General features: G+C 44.1%; 1 protein-coding gene across 1 annotated transcript in view; it reads left to right on the plus strand.

The window, feature by feature from the left end:
- Window positions 1-15,810, plus strand: part of KLHL29 (kelch like family member 29) — a gene marked incomplete at its 5' end in the record, with an annotated part of 36,344 nt that extends 20,534 nt beyond the window's left edge. Inside the window, 2 exons of the mRNA XM_010166407.2 lie at window positions 3,359-3,503; window positions 14,915-15,810. Coding sequence (XP_010164709.1) covers window positions 3,359-3,503; window positions 14,915-15,098 — 329 coding nt within the window. The remainder of the gene's footprint in view (window positions 1-3,358; window positions 3,504-14,914) is intronic.
- Window positions 15,811-16,858: the final 1,048 nt, after the last annotated feature.

Raw genomic sequence — 16,858 nt, forward strand, 5'->3', positions numbered from 1 at the left:
GAGCCATGAAGCACATCAGAGGCAGCACGCTGTCACTACTAAGTGAGGGGCACACTGGCAGGTTAAATTATCAACCCCATGTGAAGTACACCTCTGGCTCAGAGATTGTTGTTGAGTGCATAACCCTCCCCGCAATGACCTGTCACCAGAATACAAATACTTGCATATTTTCCACTAGCAGCAGCAAAGGAGAATGATATTATGCACTTGGGGAGAAGAGTACCTTTTATCTATTATTTCCTTTACATTTATTCTGCCTTTTAATCTCAAGTGTGCTTGCTGTCCTGGACAAATCCCATTTAAGATTTTCCAGCCTGAAATGGATTACTATATCTGACAGCCCCAACACTCGAATTCTAGAGGGGAAAGGAGGCTGTTTCTCTGTTTCCATGCTTCCTCTCTCCTCTCTTCCTTCCCTCCGGCAGAATTTTGAAATAACCAATGTCCCCACTGTATCCCACAGTAAGCCTCTGACTCATAGGAGCTCATGTTCATGCCCAGTAGCATTGATCAAAAAGCCCAACCAGAACATGCTTCTGCAAAATTAGGCTCCCCAACCAACCACCTTGGACTATGTGCATGTTAAGGACTTCCAGCAGCGACAGAACTTGGAGTCTCCAGAGTGTTTGCCTGAGGTTACCAAGCCCTAGAAAGGACAACAGCATGGGAAGGGTGTGGGTAGCACCTGGGGTGAAGTAAGGTTCAAGACTGAAGGTGGTCATCCACACCTAGGTATCAGGCAAGATGGCTTGAGTTTTCCAAGCTCCAAGTATTTGTGAACAATTTCTGCCTCCATGGTAACAAAACAAAAATAAAACCCACTGTTTTCTCTCTACCTGTTTCTGGAGGGGTGTCCCTCATGTCTTCCTGCCATATCTTCATCAGGATCAGGAGACTGCTTGCTGTGAACTTCTCCCTTCCTGAAAGAAACAGCAGAGATTTCTCTGTTGCTTTATCTCAGGCTTACTTTATACCAATTTATGAAATTGTAGCTAAAGCCAAAAGCAATAAAAAGACAACAGATAGGTGATGTATTGAAAAATTGATGAGAATCAAACATGATTGCCTCTTAAAAAACAAAGAATATCAGACTGTCTGCCTATATGAAAAGAAAAAAAAAAGTGACTATAAAAATAACCAAGGGGTTTCCCTCTCTTTCTTTAACAAAAAGGAATGTGAAGTCAGTGATTCAGTCTCCTGAGAAGTCGCTGTTTCTGCCTTGAGGAAGCCCCAAATAATTTCCCTGTGAGATTTGGGAGCTGAGTTCTTTTTTTTTCATGTGTGAGTTTCATTATTCTGCAAAACAGTGCTAGCCAAAAGAAAGAAAAAAAAAAAACTCAGGAAGATGTGATAATTAAATATGGAAAATTTCTGATGAGTGTCTTAGCTGGAAAAAATGTCACATATGCAAGTCTGATTTGGAAAGGGATGCGAGCTGGGTTGTTAGGACAGATAAGTCTTTCTGATGAATTATAGTGGCTTAGTGGCACCGAAAAGAAACTGAATACTCCTTGTTCTATTTTCTGGATGAATTAGTTTCTTCCCATCTGTTCCCAGGGATCAGTGACATTTTCCTAATACATCCGTGGTTTTTTGACATATGCCTGTAGATACTCAGTGTAATAGGAGCCCAACTTTAACCCATAGCATGTTTTGTCTGTTTTCGTGCCGGGTGCTGCACCCTCGTACATCCCCCTGGGCACGCACCAACATAAGGTGAAATGAACTGAGTCAGACCACCCCATGGCCATGCTGGAATAGAAGCAGACACCACAAAAACATTATTTTCTTTCTAGTTTAACCATTTCAAACCTCAGTTAAGGAAATTACCTGTCTTCTAGAGATGTTCATCAGCTTTTGCTTAACTCCTGTCAAATTAAGTCTCTTGTTAAATATTTAATGGAATGAGGAGGTTTTACAGGAACCTCAGGGTTACAACACCAGCCATGCAAGAGGTAAGCACATGCCAAAAGTAAAGCTGCCAGGCCTGGTTTAAGTCTATCTCTTTCTGTGGTCATAAAAGGACACAGCCATAGTGTGGGAGGAACCTATAGACCCCCTTCAACGTTACGTAGAGCTGCTATCAGAGATGTAAGAGCCTAGTAAAGATGGTATCACACCTCCTCTCCAGCACACTGCCCCCGGCTCCCCGCATGTGGGAGGAGGGTTGCAGGGGCTGAAGCCAACGGGCAGGACACTGTCCAGGCTGATTCTCCACTGGCGATGTAAGAGGTTCAACCTTTTCTGAGCAGAAAAAAATGCAGATTCTGGAGAGGCTTTAACTGATAGCGATGTATGGAGAATTTTTTATGTGTCCCCTGACACCAGGATAGCCACCCAGGAAACATCTGCTTCACACCCCAAAGGGCTTAAGCATTTGCTTCTTAGAGAACTGGTTGTGAGGCTTATTTTAATTCAAATAAAGCAATGTATTTTCCTGTCTTTTGTTCCCAGACACTGCTGATTGGTTTCACTGAAATGTTGATTAAAAAAAACTGTATCGCATCAAGACGGACACCATCATGAGAAATTTCAGTCCAACTGGCTCATATTTAAAAATGTGCATATGGCATGCTAACAGCATACGGGACAAGTCAACTAATTAAATTAGAATTATTTTATTCTATAATTTATGGTTAGTTTTACCAATATTTCTAATAATGCCACAGCTAACACAAGAGTTTTAAAGCATCCTTGGAAACTCTGATTGAATGTGACTTAGGATAAGGGACTTGTTTCATATCAAAACCCAATGAACAGAGTTTATTGTTGAAGTACAGGACTGCTTGGAGGTACACACACACATCTGAAAATAAAAATGCAGGTGAATTAACGAGACAGATGAAGGGGAGAAAGAAGTCAGGTCTCAGAAAATCTTCTGGATTATGTGGGTGACCTTCCCACAAGCAAAAGCAGAATACAAAAGAGAACCAACTATTGGATATTATTATCGGGTCTCTGCGCTGTGGGTTTCTTCTGTACTTAGCAGCTGCACAGGCATGGGAAGCATCTGAGTTGAAATTTGCAGCAATTCAAAATTCTGAAACAACTTGACATCTTAATTTCATATATAAGAGTGGAGCTTTCAGGATGGCTCCATTAAGCTTCGGGAGAGGATAATTGTACTTTACCAGTTTAGAGGGAGGCGCGTACTGGGGGATGAAGGACTGATTAACTTTAAAAGTGCCTTTGAGAACTTGGAGAGAGAAGAACAAAACCAGGAAAGGTTTCCTCATTTTTCACCTTGGAGGTTTAGAGAAACGTGACTTATCTATAAATAAGGGGAATGTATAAATAAAAAAAACCAGTCTCCAAACCTGAGCCTAAAACTGATCTCAGTGTTGCTTTCCATTGACAGATAACAAATATGCTCCTGCAGTCACTCTCAATGGGTTCATCTTTATTCTTGGAGGAGCTTATGCACGAGCAACCACCATCTATGACCCAGAGAAAGGCAATATTAAAGCAGGTCCCAACATGAACCACTCCAGGCAGTTCTGCAGGTGAGAAAAAAACATTAAAACTGAGTTTCCAGTGCCTTAACATTTTCTGCTGATAAATAATCTAAAATAGTGAAGGGGAGAGGGGAAGGGAGGTGTGTACCATGTGGGGGTTTGCCTCATCTCTTTTTTATACATGTTCAGGGCCACAGCATTTCCTAAAGTGCACATCTAGGACCCTACTATGGTTCATGAATGTCTTCACATTCAGGCACAATGGATCACAGGGAGAGACGTGTGTTGGGCTCCTCCAGCAGACTACAGGAACGCTATTTTCCTCAGTTTGCCACGTGTAACCAGAGGAGGATAAATACCTGATGTAGGAGAGACCACCATAATGTGGAACATGTTTTTGCTAATTAGCTATAAGATCCTTGAAAGAAAAAAAAAAAATACTGAGTAAGCACCACACACTGATATTAATTATTATTTATTACGTGCTTTTGATTGCTTTTTGGGCTCGCTTCCCTGATGCCGGTCACAGGTTTAACAAACTTCCCAAATTGGCTGACAAAAATAAAACTTGGCACCCATTGCAGGTACTGGCAGAACTTAAAGGCCTTTTAAAAAGTATTGTGTGGCAGTTACAGAAAGACGGGCTTATTTCAGGCTTTATCCAGCGCCAGCCCCTCGCAGAGGAGATCCCTGCTCTGGGGACTGGCTGAGCTATCGATTTCATGGGGAGAAGCCATCTCTGGCCCAGGAACGCTGCCGTGGGCGCTGGGTGAGGGTTTGTTATCAATGTCCAATGAATGCAGCGGTGTCTTGAGGCTCTGAGCAAAACCAGGGCAGAGGGGTTGTGCTGGGCAAGTGACCGGGCAAAACACTGGCTGGGGTGGGAGGAACAGCAGCGACGGGGCAAGAGCTGGGCCCACAACGGACCTGCATCTCCCAAACATTCAGCCAACAGCCCTGCCCCTTGCCCCAGGGGTGTCCCTAGCCCCCAACCTATGACAGGAAAACACCTCCACATTTTAACTCCTTGCATTTAACCTTTCACTTCAGTGCAGATGAGAAAATTGCTTTTTAAGAAAGCATGCTCAGTTTCTTTCTTTTTGCTGTTTTTTTTTTTTTCCCTGGTTTTCTCCTTTTCTTCCCTTTCTTTTATTAATTTAAGGAGCGCCCTCTCTTGGCTGCTGATCCGTATTTTGTTGGGAATAAAGGAGCAGCCGGCTCCATCCCGGGCGGCCGTAGCCGTGTGCATCCTGCGCTAAGGTCAAGTCTTCCTTGTCCCTTTGCTCTAGCAGGAGGCAAAGCAGGATGAGGAGGAGCCTACAGTGCTAATAACATTTTTCTCCTGAAAAGCTGAAATAAAGGGTACAGTGTGGCTCAGGGTTAGAGCCTTAACCAGTAAAATGAAACACAAGGGATTTAAACATTTGTTACATTCCTGTATCTTCCCATCAAGAGGGATGAACTGCTCTTTGAACATCACTGCTTTGTAAAACATAACAGAACTCTGTTAAGTAACTGGGGTACACTACAAGAGAAATTGCACAGCCATGGTGATTTCAACCAAGAGTTGTTGGCTGAGCATCCCACCCAAAAACTTCCCAAGGTTTCTAACCTGAAGGGATGCTTTGCTCTGCGCCCTGCAGAAGGGAATCCAGTGGGAGACCTTGTGATGGATCAAGGAGACCTAAATATTAACTGCTGCTTAGGCACCCTAATAAACTGGCTTTGCTTAAGTAGAATATAACACTCATCAGTAAGAAGTAACTTCAAACTTTTAAATTAATTTTGTTTCCAAAGCCTAAAGCAGTAGTGGACTGGAAACTTACATTTATAGTGGGATAGTCACCAAGAAAAAGGAATATTTCAGTACATCCCAACTGGATGCCAAAAAAGGCACAATTTCAAAAATTCTTGAATAGGCTGAGAAACAGTCAAGGAAAAATATTTCAGCCAAAAGAGCATGTGAAAGTTGTGATGAAAACTAAATAAATCAGTATGTATGGAACCAGGGAAAATGGGAGGTTAGCAGAAACAAATACAAGGTAAATACAAGGTTAAAAACTGGCTGCTGCTACGGGAGGCCGAGGGAACCAGTGAAATACTGAGGAGGAAAAAGAAAGGCATTTTAAACCTTTTGTGATCAAATTTGCAATTTTAATCAGTTATAAAACCATTTCTGATGAGGTAGCAAAGTGTAGCACAGACCGATTGGATGGATATTTCTCATCAGTATTTGGAAGGGAGCAAGAAGGTTTTGTTCTATATTCTCCCCATCCGAGGGGACCAGAAGCAGTCACCGTTGGCAGCAAGGAAAGATGTGAATGAAGAAGGTCAGAAATTAAGTTCTCAGATCAGGCAACCCAGCTGTCTTAGGCACAGGCATCTTTAGAGACTTCGCTGAGAAGCTGTTTGAACCACTAATGTTGATTTTTAAGAACTCTTACAGTTCAGGATGGATCAGGGCACTGCCAAAGTGTTTCTGTATTTTGAAAAGGTGAAAAGGAGATTTTTTTTTTTAGTGCAGCAATTAATTTTGCAAAGTACCAACATCAGGCTAAGTGGTCTCACTTAGCCTCATGTTGGTTCTCTGCAAAATACCAGAGTGGTTAATTTGGGATTTCATCAACAAATAACTAGATACTAATAATATAATGAACAGCAATCAATGCGCTCTCCTGGAAAATGGGTCTTGTTAAACCAGCCTGTTGTCTTTTGCATTTTTGGGAGGGGGAGTTTGGGTTCTTTGTTTTGGGTTTTAATAAAACACGCCTGGCTGCTAAAGACAACTGTGATGCTATAATATACTGTGATTTCTCCAAGGTATTTGGCTGGTATTATATGGAATTAACAAGGCACACATTAGAGAGATTAAATCTGCTTCACTGACAGATCTCAAAATGCAGTTGTTAATGAGAAGATATCATTGAGCAAGGCCACTGGTAGCAAGCATTGATTCTTCTTCAGTGCTATTTAATATATCTTCAATGCTATTTAATGTATCTACCAACAATCCAGGTAACAGAGAATCTCCCCTGGTAAAGGTCACAGGTGGTATAACACTTGGTGGGTAAAAAATATGACAGAAGGAGCTATTCTAGCCAGTTAGCTGCATGTTAGACGGTCTCAAGATAGCAGCAGTGTTTTAAGTGCAAAGTAATAAATGGAGGAAGGACAGTCACTGGCTGCACAGCAGCCCTGCTCCCCTTAGAAAGTCAGGCACTCAAAGAAGGACATACAGGAGGCCACTCAGAGCTACACAACATGAGGTCTCATCGCAATGCGGTGGATAAAAGGTCAGTGCAATATTGGATATATAATATGAGCCCTATCACCAAAATAGAAGCAAGCTGAAGCCAGGAAGAGAGGGTACTGCTGCATACGGCGTTGGCGGGATGAATGCAGGTCTTGAGTCCACACATCAACATGTGGAAACACCAGCAGAAGTTCAATGAGAAGCTGCAAAAATGACCCCGGATCGCAAATGAAATCTTTGACATTAAATTTAAGGAGTTTATCAAAGAAAGGCTGAGAAGTTTCTTGATCACTGGGAGCAAGTGGAAAAGCTTTCAGTCTCACCGACGAAAGCATAGCAGGTTACGGGGACTAGAAAGTCAAGTGGCACATCTCAGCCTTGAAGTGAGGCACTTCCCCAACAGCAAGGATAATTAAACAGAGAACCAGTAAGGGAGAGAGCGAACTCACCAACACTCAGTGTTTTTAAGAGGAGATGAGATAAGTTTCCAAGAGAGATGGTGCCTGGGGAAAAGTCCATGGCCTGCGTAGACATGAGCTGAGATTAACTAAGCACAGAGATCCCTTCTGACCTTAGTCTATGGATCTATAAATTCCTCATTCCGCTCATTAGCATGGATCACAAAAAAAATGGTTTAAAAGCAGTAACATAAACAAGTTAAAAATTAACTGCATGCTATTGATCTCCTCTCACCAGGAATCACTCGATACTGAATTTGCTGGGAAAAATCTTGACCACATTACTTTTATTTTTACGTGCACTGTTTCTACATGATAGTGACTAGGGAGCATGATGGCTTTGAACACAGGGAAAAGAAATGTGTGTGACATTCCCCATGTGTGAAAAATTAAAGGTCCATTCAAATAGTTTTAATATCAAGTTAAATTACTTTTAATGAAAAATTAAAAATAAATGGTTCAGGTCTCTAGCTCAATCAACAGAAGAGCAAACTGAGCATCATTTTCAGATTAAGCCCGGCCTGATGGAAGTCAATAAGAAATTCATGTTGACCTAGAATTAACCCTTTGAGGGATGGTGCCAAATGGGCAAAGAGCTATAATAGGCCTGAAGCATTTTAAAATTCACTGAGAGTTCAAACACAGGTCTTGAGCATCTTCCATGTGACATGTTGGGGGTGAGGGAAATATTTGACATTTCCCAAACATCAGGCAAGCATGTCCTGTTTGCCACATGGACCCTGTCTCAGTTTGGCAGCCCCTGTCCATTTGTGGGATCTTTGGAGGTGGTGCTGGCAGACAGCAACCGACGGGGATGAGGAGCCAGGATGATCCCACCTTGCTCTGCCCAGCTGGATGCCTCCCTCCAGAAAGACTTGCAAAGATATCCCTCCCCACCAGCCCTGGCAAGTCCGCCCTTTGCAGGCGGGCATTCTCCCTTCCTGCAATGCTCTTCAAGGGTTTATTTTTCCACAAGCAAAAAAGAATACTGAATGCATTTCTGTGCATGATTAAAAATTCCATATTCTGCTTGCTTAGGATGCAGGCAGCGTGCAAACAGGCGTGTGCTACAGAGAGCCTCCATGGGACAACAGCAGCAGTGTGATGGTGCCAGCAATAATTCCAGAGCAGCTAATTTAGTACCAGCAATTCCCAGCAGACACCAGAAAAGCATTTTCTTCCTTCTCCTCTGACTGTTAACCAGTAAGATTTATTAGATGGTTCTGCCGAATGGAAATCTTTAATAAAACTTCGACTTGGGCTGAACAGCACAAAACTAGGGTTGGTTTGTGGATTTTTTTAATTTTTTTTTTCCCTCCCTCTTCTTTTTAAATAAGCCCTTGTTCTTGAACAGCGAAGCATGGTGACTCCTGTACTTGACTACCAGGCATTGCTAATATAGGGCACCAGCCGCAGACTCCCCAGCCAATTCCTTTCCTCGTTGCAAAGTTTGTGGTAACTCCAGGCACTGGAAGAGGTTAGAGCAGCTTGTTTGGATGGATATTCCCAGGTGAAGTTATTATGGAACACGGTTCCTTAATGGCCGCACGCTTCTCGAGCCTGCAGATGGAAAGGCTGGTCTGTTCAGCAGGCAGCATTTGCAGCTGGAAGTGTTTGTGGTCCAGAAGGGAAAACTGACATCTTCTAGCATATCTGGAAAGAGGTCTGTGGCTGGGACTGTGCTCCACGGACAGCAGATGAGAACTGCTGCGCCAGACTAACAGCAATAATTTCAGTAGCGGTTGATGACATGAAGGATTTCAGTGTGCATGGAAGCGTAACTGATACAGACAGAGCACTCGAGCAGTTCCTGATGTGCAGTGGGCTTCGGAATAAAAACTTTGCTGTTTTTCAGCAACAAGTAACGATGCCACGTGAAGGTTTTGGATCATTAGCAAGGGAAAGTGCTCAAGGAGCAGAGGAGAATATAACTGGAGCTTGGCCAAAACACCCACACTAATAATCTCGCTCCAAGAAGTGGCATGATATCCTACTAATTGACCATGACTAATCTGGACGCTCATTTATCCATCTCATTTTAAAGATGACACCTCTGGCAGCACAACACAGCCACCCGAGCTCAAGCCCTCTCAAACATAACAACCTGGCTACAAATAACCATGGAGGTTGTCAGCACCGCTACCAAACTCACAACGATGTCTTGGCACCCTGAGCATCACCATCTACAGAGATGGCAGTGATGCCTCTCACCTCAGTGTTGCAAACCTCCATACAGGTCTCACTAACAGGTCCCCAGTTAAAGTACAATCTGAAGGGGTGCTCGCAGCTCTGCCTAGCACCGCGTGGAGCCACTTCCCGCAGTAGCTGGTACCTTGTGGGCTTCTCTTATCCGAGCGCTTACTCCACCCAGTTGACCAGCATCATTCAGTTCCACCTCCAGTAAAGCCCTGCTGAAATCTTAGGGCAGGAAGGAAAGTAATCCACTAATAAATGCAGGAATTTTTTCTTCTTCTAAGCAGATTCTGTGTCTGTCTAACTGATAATATTTAGTAACCTCTATGGAACAGCTCCAAATAAATTAGTGAGTGCGTGCGCATGCATAGGCAGGAGTGAGGAGGGAGAGGAGTTTTGTTTGTGGACTCTGAAGACATTAAGTTTCAGGGAATCAAAACAACATGATAATTTAGCTGTTTCAAATCTCTTTTGCAGCCCTAGACACAGAATCATAGAATGGTTTGGGTTGGAAGGGACCTTAAAGATCATATAGTTCCAACCCCCCAAACATATGGACAGACTGGAGAGGGTCCAAAGAAGTGCCACAAAGATAAACTAAGGACTAGAGAACCTGCCTTATGGACAGCCTTGCTCCCTCCCTTGACGTGTTCAAGGCCAGGTTGGATGAGGCTTTGAGCAACCTCATCTAGTGGAAGGTGTCCCTGCTGATGGCAGGGGGGTTGGAACTGGAGGATCTTTAAGGTCCCTTCCAACCCAAACCATTCTATGAGTCTATGATTCTAAAGACTGAAGGAGTTAGGTCTCTTCTCCCTGGAGAAGAGAAGGCTCAAGGGGACCTCACACAGTACTCCATCACTTAAATGGCAGCTACAAGGAGGACAGAAGCTCTGTCTTCACAAGATGCCACACAGAGAAGACAAGGGGCAACAGGTACAAGTGTTGCCAGGAGAGATTTCATCTCAATATAAGAATTTTTTACAGCGAGAACAATCATCCACTGGAACAACCTGCCCAGGACTGTGGTGGAGTCCCCATTGCTGGAGGTTTTCAAGATGTACTTGGACAGGGTGCTAGGTAATCTCATGAAGGCTCCCTTTCCCATGAAAGGTTGTACCAGATGATCTTTCAAGGTTCTTCCAACCTGGGCTGTTCTATGATTTTATGATTCAATGATTGGCTTTGTCCATCAAGTCCTTTAATGGTCAGCTGTCAGAGAGGGATCTTCTCTGCCACCTGTTTGGTCACACTGTGGAAAGACAGCAGGGTGGATGGGCAGAGAAGAGATTTAAAGGGTGTTCAGATTACACAAGCACCCCAACCATGGACAGCGAGGCCTCCACCAGCCCTTGGAGCACCTCAGCCTCGTTGGGATTTTCTTAGCACTGTGATTCATAGCTTCATGGAGGTCGGCATATGGTCTGGAGTAGTGGTGGCAGTGTCAGGGGACAGTCACAGTGTGATCCTCTGACACTGCTCATGTTTGGCCAATGAAGGACACCCTGCCACCTCAGGGAAATGGGCAGCAGGGCTACAGGTGAAACCTCTCTAGGAAACCTCAGTAATTACCCGAGGAGTAGAAAGAAGGGTCATTAGCCTGCTGGGTAATAATTTGCAAAATGCTGAAATGCATTTTCTTGGAAGGAGTGGGTGAAGTCACCTCCATTTTGATGCCAACTACCTTCACCCTGGGCGTGCTGCCAGAAAGACAAGGGTCCAGCTGCTCCTTAGCTGGGGAGGTCAGTGCCCCTGAAGCTACCAGAGGGTTTGTGTCCCCCCAGCAAGGCTCTGCGGCGCGGAGCTTCCTTCCTTCCCTGGCTCTGACAGCCTGTAATCATTTTATCTCTCGGGATTAATGGCACCGAGCAATAAACTCGCATCCTAATTATTGCAATTATTTCTTTCTTTCTACGTCAGCCTTGGTAATGATGTTTTTACAGCTGATGGGATGGAAGGGAGGGGAGAAAAGAAATATTGTCACGGTAATGAAGTGGGAGCAATGAGCATACTCCTTTCCACTCACTTTCCTCAAGGTTTTAGCGACCACTTAAGTTTCCTATTCCGTAAGGTCCCAGAAATTAGCAGTGATTGTCCTCATACTGCAAAGTAGCAGCAATGTAGGACTCAATTCCTAATTGATCAGAAGTACCCACCTGTCACTTTAGCCCCGGAGATGCCTGAGTAGCTCCAAAGTCCCCTGCACACGTAAGTACTCGCTGCCTACTAGAGCTGCCTATTTGGTGGTAGCAGGAGTAGCTCACAGTTTCTCTGAAGCTCAGGAGTGACTCCCAAGCTGAGCGTTGTGCCAATCTTATCTACGAGAATTGCACATGGAGGGGGCAGAAGCTACTCTAATCACCATTCCAAATTCAGACAGTCTTTCAGAGGGTGGAATTCAGCATCCATGTCTTCCCCAACACATCAGCACCATGATGGGAAGCTGCAGGATGGAGCTGCGTGTCCCAGCCGCTGGGCAGAATTTCTTTCAGTGCAGTAGCCCAGGTGCTGGAGAACAAGAGGAATGTTTGCCCACCCACTGTAACTCCTCAACCAGAGCATGGGCTGGGGAGGAACCTGGACTCAGATCCCTTCAGGAAGGTGTGCTTGGCTAGTCAGCTGCTCTATGGTGGCAGCAGCGCTGGCTTAGAGTAGCTGCTACTATATGTGCAACAGGAAAGACTTTACTAGAAGAAGTGTGGGCAGCCAAGGTATTTGTAAAGCACCCATGTCCCTGTTAGAGACCAAACACTAAGTGCCAGTGGGGATACTGGGCACTCAAGGCCAGACTTCAGCTCTGCAGCACACAGTCAGCAAGGAAGGGCTGGTGGTTGCTTGGCTCCTGTTCCCAGGGTCACCTACAGCGTAGATGGAAAGGTCTCCACACAGGGTCCTACCTCTGTCCACCCCCTTCTCCCCCTCCAGATCAAATGCTCCATGAGGGCAGTCTCCTCTGGTAATGAGCAATAAGTATTAGACAGGCCCCGTCTGTAAGTGGTAACAGCCACTAGAGTCCTCTCCTATGCTGACCTGAGGTGCTGTCATCTACACCGGCATTATCTGCATTAGTAACTTAGAACTTAGCTGAGACCACTCGTGAGCACTGGATCTTGATCATCAACACTGATGGAACAGGCCCCAGGCTCCACATGCCACACTGTCATTTCTTACAATTACCCATTATGGATAATTCTGCAGTCAGATCTTTCTTGAGGATCTTTTCTTCTTTTTTGGGAGTTCTTTGGTTTTTTCCCCACTTCACCTAATGAAGTTGCTGAATTAATACATTTGCTTTTTTGGGGGTCATGTTTTGTTATGGGGTATTTTTTGATGCTGGACCCATTTCTGCCCAGCACATCCCAAACCATATCCCAATTCAAGTAAGCTTCCATCTCCTTCAGCTTCACTATTAAAAAAACCAAAGTGAAAAGCAAACAGCAACCATTACCCCATGGCCTCATTTCTAAACTCTCACTGCTGGTTTCAGCAACCCTTCCATCACATCGGGACTGTTTCAGCATGGGGTGGGACCATCCTCCCCTTCACCTCGTGTCGTATTTTGCAAGCTGTAATTCCCAGCCTGTCTTTTAAATAGTAGCTTGTTCCAGTGCAGAGATGGGCTTCTCATCCCCCAACAAATATCTTAAGTCCTAAATCATGGTTTAATTTGCACATTTGTCTGATTTACTGGGTTGTCTGGTCCTGCCACCTCTGCTCCTTCCTGGCCATTGGGACCTCAACCTTGGCAGGAGACCCTGCTGGGCAGTGCCTCTCCATCACTAGCTCCAGCTCCTCCAGAGATGGGCTCATTGTCTTTCAGGGGTGTCTTTCAGAATGACACTTCCTTTACTCAGGTCCTCATTGTTCCCCATTTCTCCCTGACGTTTCAAAAATAATTACCAGTGGTTCAGTAAGTTCATTAGCAAGCTCCCCCAGGACCCTGGGCTATGTATCATCCAGCCCTGCTGATTTGTGGATAGGCTCTAATCAAGTGTTTCAAGCCTCTCTCTCCTTCCTCCTCCTTTCAGATTAACAGTTATTTTGACAAGATTCTCATTATTTCCTATTTCCTGGCAGTACCCAGGGACTAGGCTTATTTAAGTCCTCACTGTTGTCATTGTGGGTTTATTTTTAACCTCAGGCTCTACTTCTCCACAAGGACATCAGAGTTTTGTGTTCTTCAGAAATACATGGCTTTGTCAGTGCCATTTTCGTCTCAGTTCATCCTGGGTCTTCCAGTGCTCTCTGTCTTTTGCCTCTGTCACTTTTTATCCTTCTTCTTTCCACTGCTCCAAAATTATCCAGAAGAAATGACTTTGCTTTTACCAAACCTACAGGTTTACTTCCCTTCTCCAGCGTCTTAGATTTAGGCCACCTTCTTGGCCGCAATTATTTCTCATCTTCCCCTCCCTCTTTTTCTCCCTGTTGTCCTCTGGTGTGTACACACTCTCCAAGTCTCCATTTTCCTTCCTAACACAACTGTCCACTGGCTGCACTTGGAAGGGACCCAACCACCAGAAAATAGACCCTAACCACCAGAAAAGCCACTGCCCACACCATCAGCTTAACAACATCTTTAAATGTTGAGGGACAAACTCAAGCTTCCCAGCAGATGAAAAGCAGAGCTGCCCCCACTTTTGGGTTCCCCCCACACAGCGGGAAGGCAGCATGGAGAACATGGCAGCCCTTTTTCCACCCAGCTGCCTCTGTCATCCTTCTGCTCTTTACAAATACACACACATGAGCCCAGCCCCTCGTTGTTCATCTCCATTAGCCCAAAGGGAGTGTCATGCCCTGTGCACGATTGCTGGAGAGGCCGAGGGGTTAAGTGGAAGGAGAACAAAGAGGCCCAAGGGCAGTTTTTCTTTCAAACACCCTCCACATCTACGCACCTTCCCTACTATCAGGAGCCTACAGACCATGGGATTAGCCCAGCCTCATTGGCCTTGATTTGCAAGAGATGTCTGAAGTCGAACACTTTCATTTTAAAAAGGCAGTAAGGGTTTTTTTGTCTTCTTTAGATGCCAATATATAGTTCCCCTGCCAATCCCTGAGCTGCACATCCGCAACCATCAGATTCACGTGCCCCAGGTTGGCTTTCCCCTGGATACCACCCTCCTGGGTGTACAAGGAGGACAAGTCAGCAGAACCTCCAGGCTCCTGTGCCAGAGCATGACCCTGGAAGGCTGAAGCAACAGAGCACGTTTTGGAGGTGTTTTTTCCTCCTTTGCATCATTCATTGATGACTAGAGGAGTAACTTGAAGCAAAGGTTTATTGCAGCTGAGGTGGCAGGGATGCTGGATCGCTTGGATTGCTTGGACTGATTTCTGTTGTTTAAATTAGAGACAACATTTACCTACCTGGCAGGAACACAAAAAGGATTAATTTGGGGGGGAGAAAGAGAGAGGGAAGAGAAATGCCCACACAGCTTTATATAGATAAAAGGAGAATTCATTGTTTACCCCTTGTCACAAAAGACTGGGTTTGTTTTAAGCCTAAAAAGAAAATTGCTGGCTAAGAACACTAACTAAAACTTTCTTTTCTTAAAAAAATACAGTGCTGTGGTTCTGGATGGAAAAATTTATGCCACTGGTGGGATCGTTAGCAGTGAAGGACCTGCTCTGGGAAACATGGAAGCCTACGACCCTAAAACAAATACGTGGACACTTCTACCAAATATGCCCTGCCCTGTTTTTCGACACGGCTGTGTAGTAATCAAGAAGTACATTCAGAGCGGCTGATGTTACCCAGGAGTTGGATGGAAAACTGTTTGTACCTGTTGAAAGCAGGCAAGAAGAGTACTACTACTTAAGAAACAAAAGCAGCAAAGCCAGACAGTGAACATACTGCTCTAAAGTCTTCAATAGTGTCTACATTGAATGTAGAAAAAATCATCCTCACCTTTTGGTGAACAAGGAGCAGAGAGCTCCGTGCTATGTAAGATATTGTAACTTAATAATACAAGGGTGTCACTAGATGTTATAGTGGCACTTGTTCTGGACGTCAGCTTTTGGTCAACCCAGGTGCAATAGAATTTCACATATTTTTTAAGCTGGGGAAGAGAGTTAAAAAAACAAAAAAAAGAAAAATCTGCATTTTACTTTAGAGCTCAAGCTTGATTCTTAAAATAACCATGCAGATTAGTTTTATTATTACACTTTAGGCGTCAATCTATTTGCGAGGTCAAAGTGTCCTTACCACTTTGATTCCTACATTTGTTTTTAACAAATACATGCTTTTCAATACCAATAACTGAGAGAAATCTTGTGTGACAGATGGCTCACGTTGATGTCAGTCTTCCATCAGATCAAATGAATCTTTCAGTTCTCTAGAGCAGAGCCCAGAAGGGGGGCAAGGTGAGGACTGGGAAGAAGAAGAATAGCCATTGATAATAAATTCCATGTAAAATGATGGAAAAAAAAAAGAAAAGGTCTGTTGGGCTGGATGAGTTTCTGCTCCTGCTCCTGGTGACACTTGTGTGGGTATGAGTGGCCATGTCACAGGTTGGGGTTGTGGGGGGGGGAGCTTCCAAACCTTTTCCTCCCAGTTTCTGCAGTGCTCAGTTCCTGGAATGCAAAATGAAAACGGTTTCGATTCCAGAGGCGTTCTCCTGATAAACCCGCTCTTCACTTCTGACTGGGATCACATGAGAACACACAGCGTTGTGTGGGATTTCCACGTGTTCATCAGATGGAGAAGACGCCTCCTGTTGCGGCTACGCCCTCAGTTTTGGCTCTCAACCAAAATTCCTTACGTTGGGATATACGCCACTATCTTTTATGTAAAGTCTGAGAAGTTGTTTTTTTTTTATTTTATTCTATTTTTCAAGTTTCCCCATAGGTGTGGAAACCTTCTGCTTCTCTTATTTACAGATTCTGAACACACGAGTTTAAATCCCATGGTAGAAAAGTGCATAGACTTAAGCCCAGTATAAGAGACTTAAAATGATTACTATGTAGAGTTGTAAGTATATGCACAGCACAGGGGTTATATTTTTATATATATATATTAAAATATTGTCTATCCAGAGAGCATTGTGATGTGGAAATTCTTTATAAATTTATACATAAAAGGAACAAATGGGAGATGGACCGGGTAACATAGAGGGGGCAGGGGAAAGAATCTTAAAACTCACTGATAGGAAGTAACCCTGAGCTAAGGATTGTCTGATTTCTTTCCAAGTAGAGGGAAAAAAATTGCCATACTTGCCTTTGCAGACTCAGATCCCAAATGCCATGCTGGTAATTCAAGAAGGAGGGTCCCAGACAGGGCGTGGGTGAGATCTTACAGTCAATATCTAGTTGAATTTCATAGCAAACACAGTAGCCTTTTTATATAGAGGGAGGTCTGCCTACAGCTTTGGGGAAATCAGTGCAGATGGTTAGCTAAGCATCTTATTTTATTAATAATCATTTATAAAATTAAAAAAAAAAAAAAAGAAATTTGTATCTTGCAGTATTTAAAGAAAAAGTGCTCAAGTCAGCCGAGTCGAGCTATAGGG

Source organism: Antrostomus carolinensis, unplaced genomic scaffold, assembly GCF_000700745.2.
Source record: "Antrostomus carolinensis isolate BGI_N321 unplaced genomic scaffold, ASM70074v2 scaffold21074, whole genome shotgun sequence".
NCBI classification, from domain to species: domain Eukaryota; kingdom Metazoa; phylum Chordata; class Aves; order Caprimulgiformes; family Caprimulgidae; genus Antrostomus; species Antrostomus carolinensis.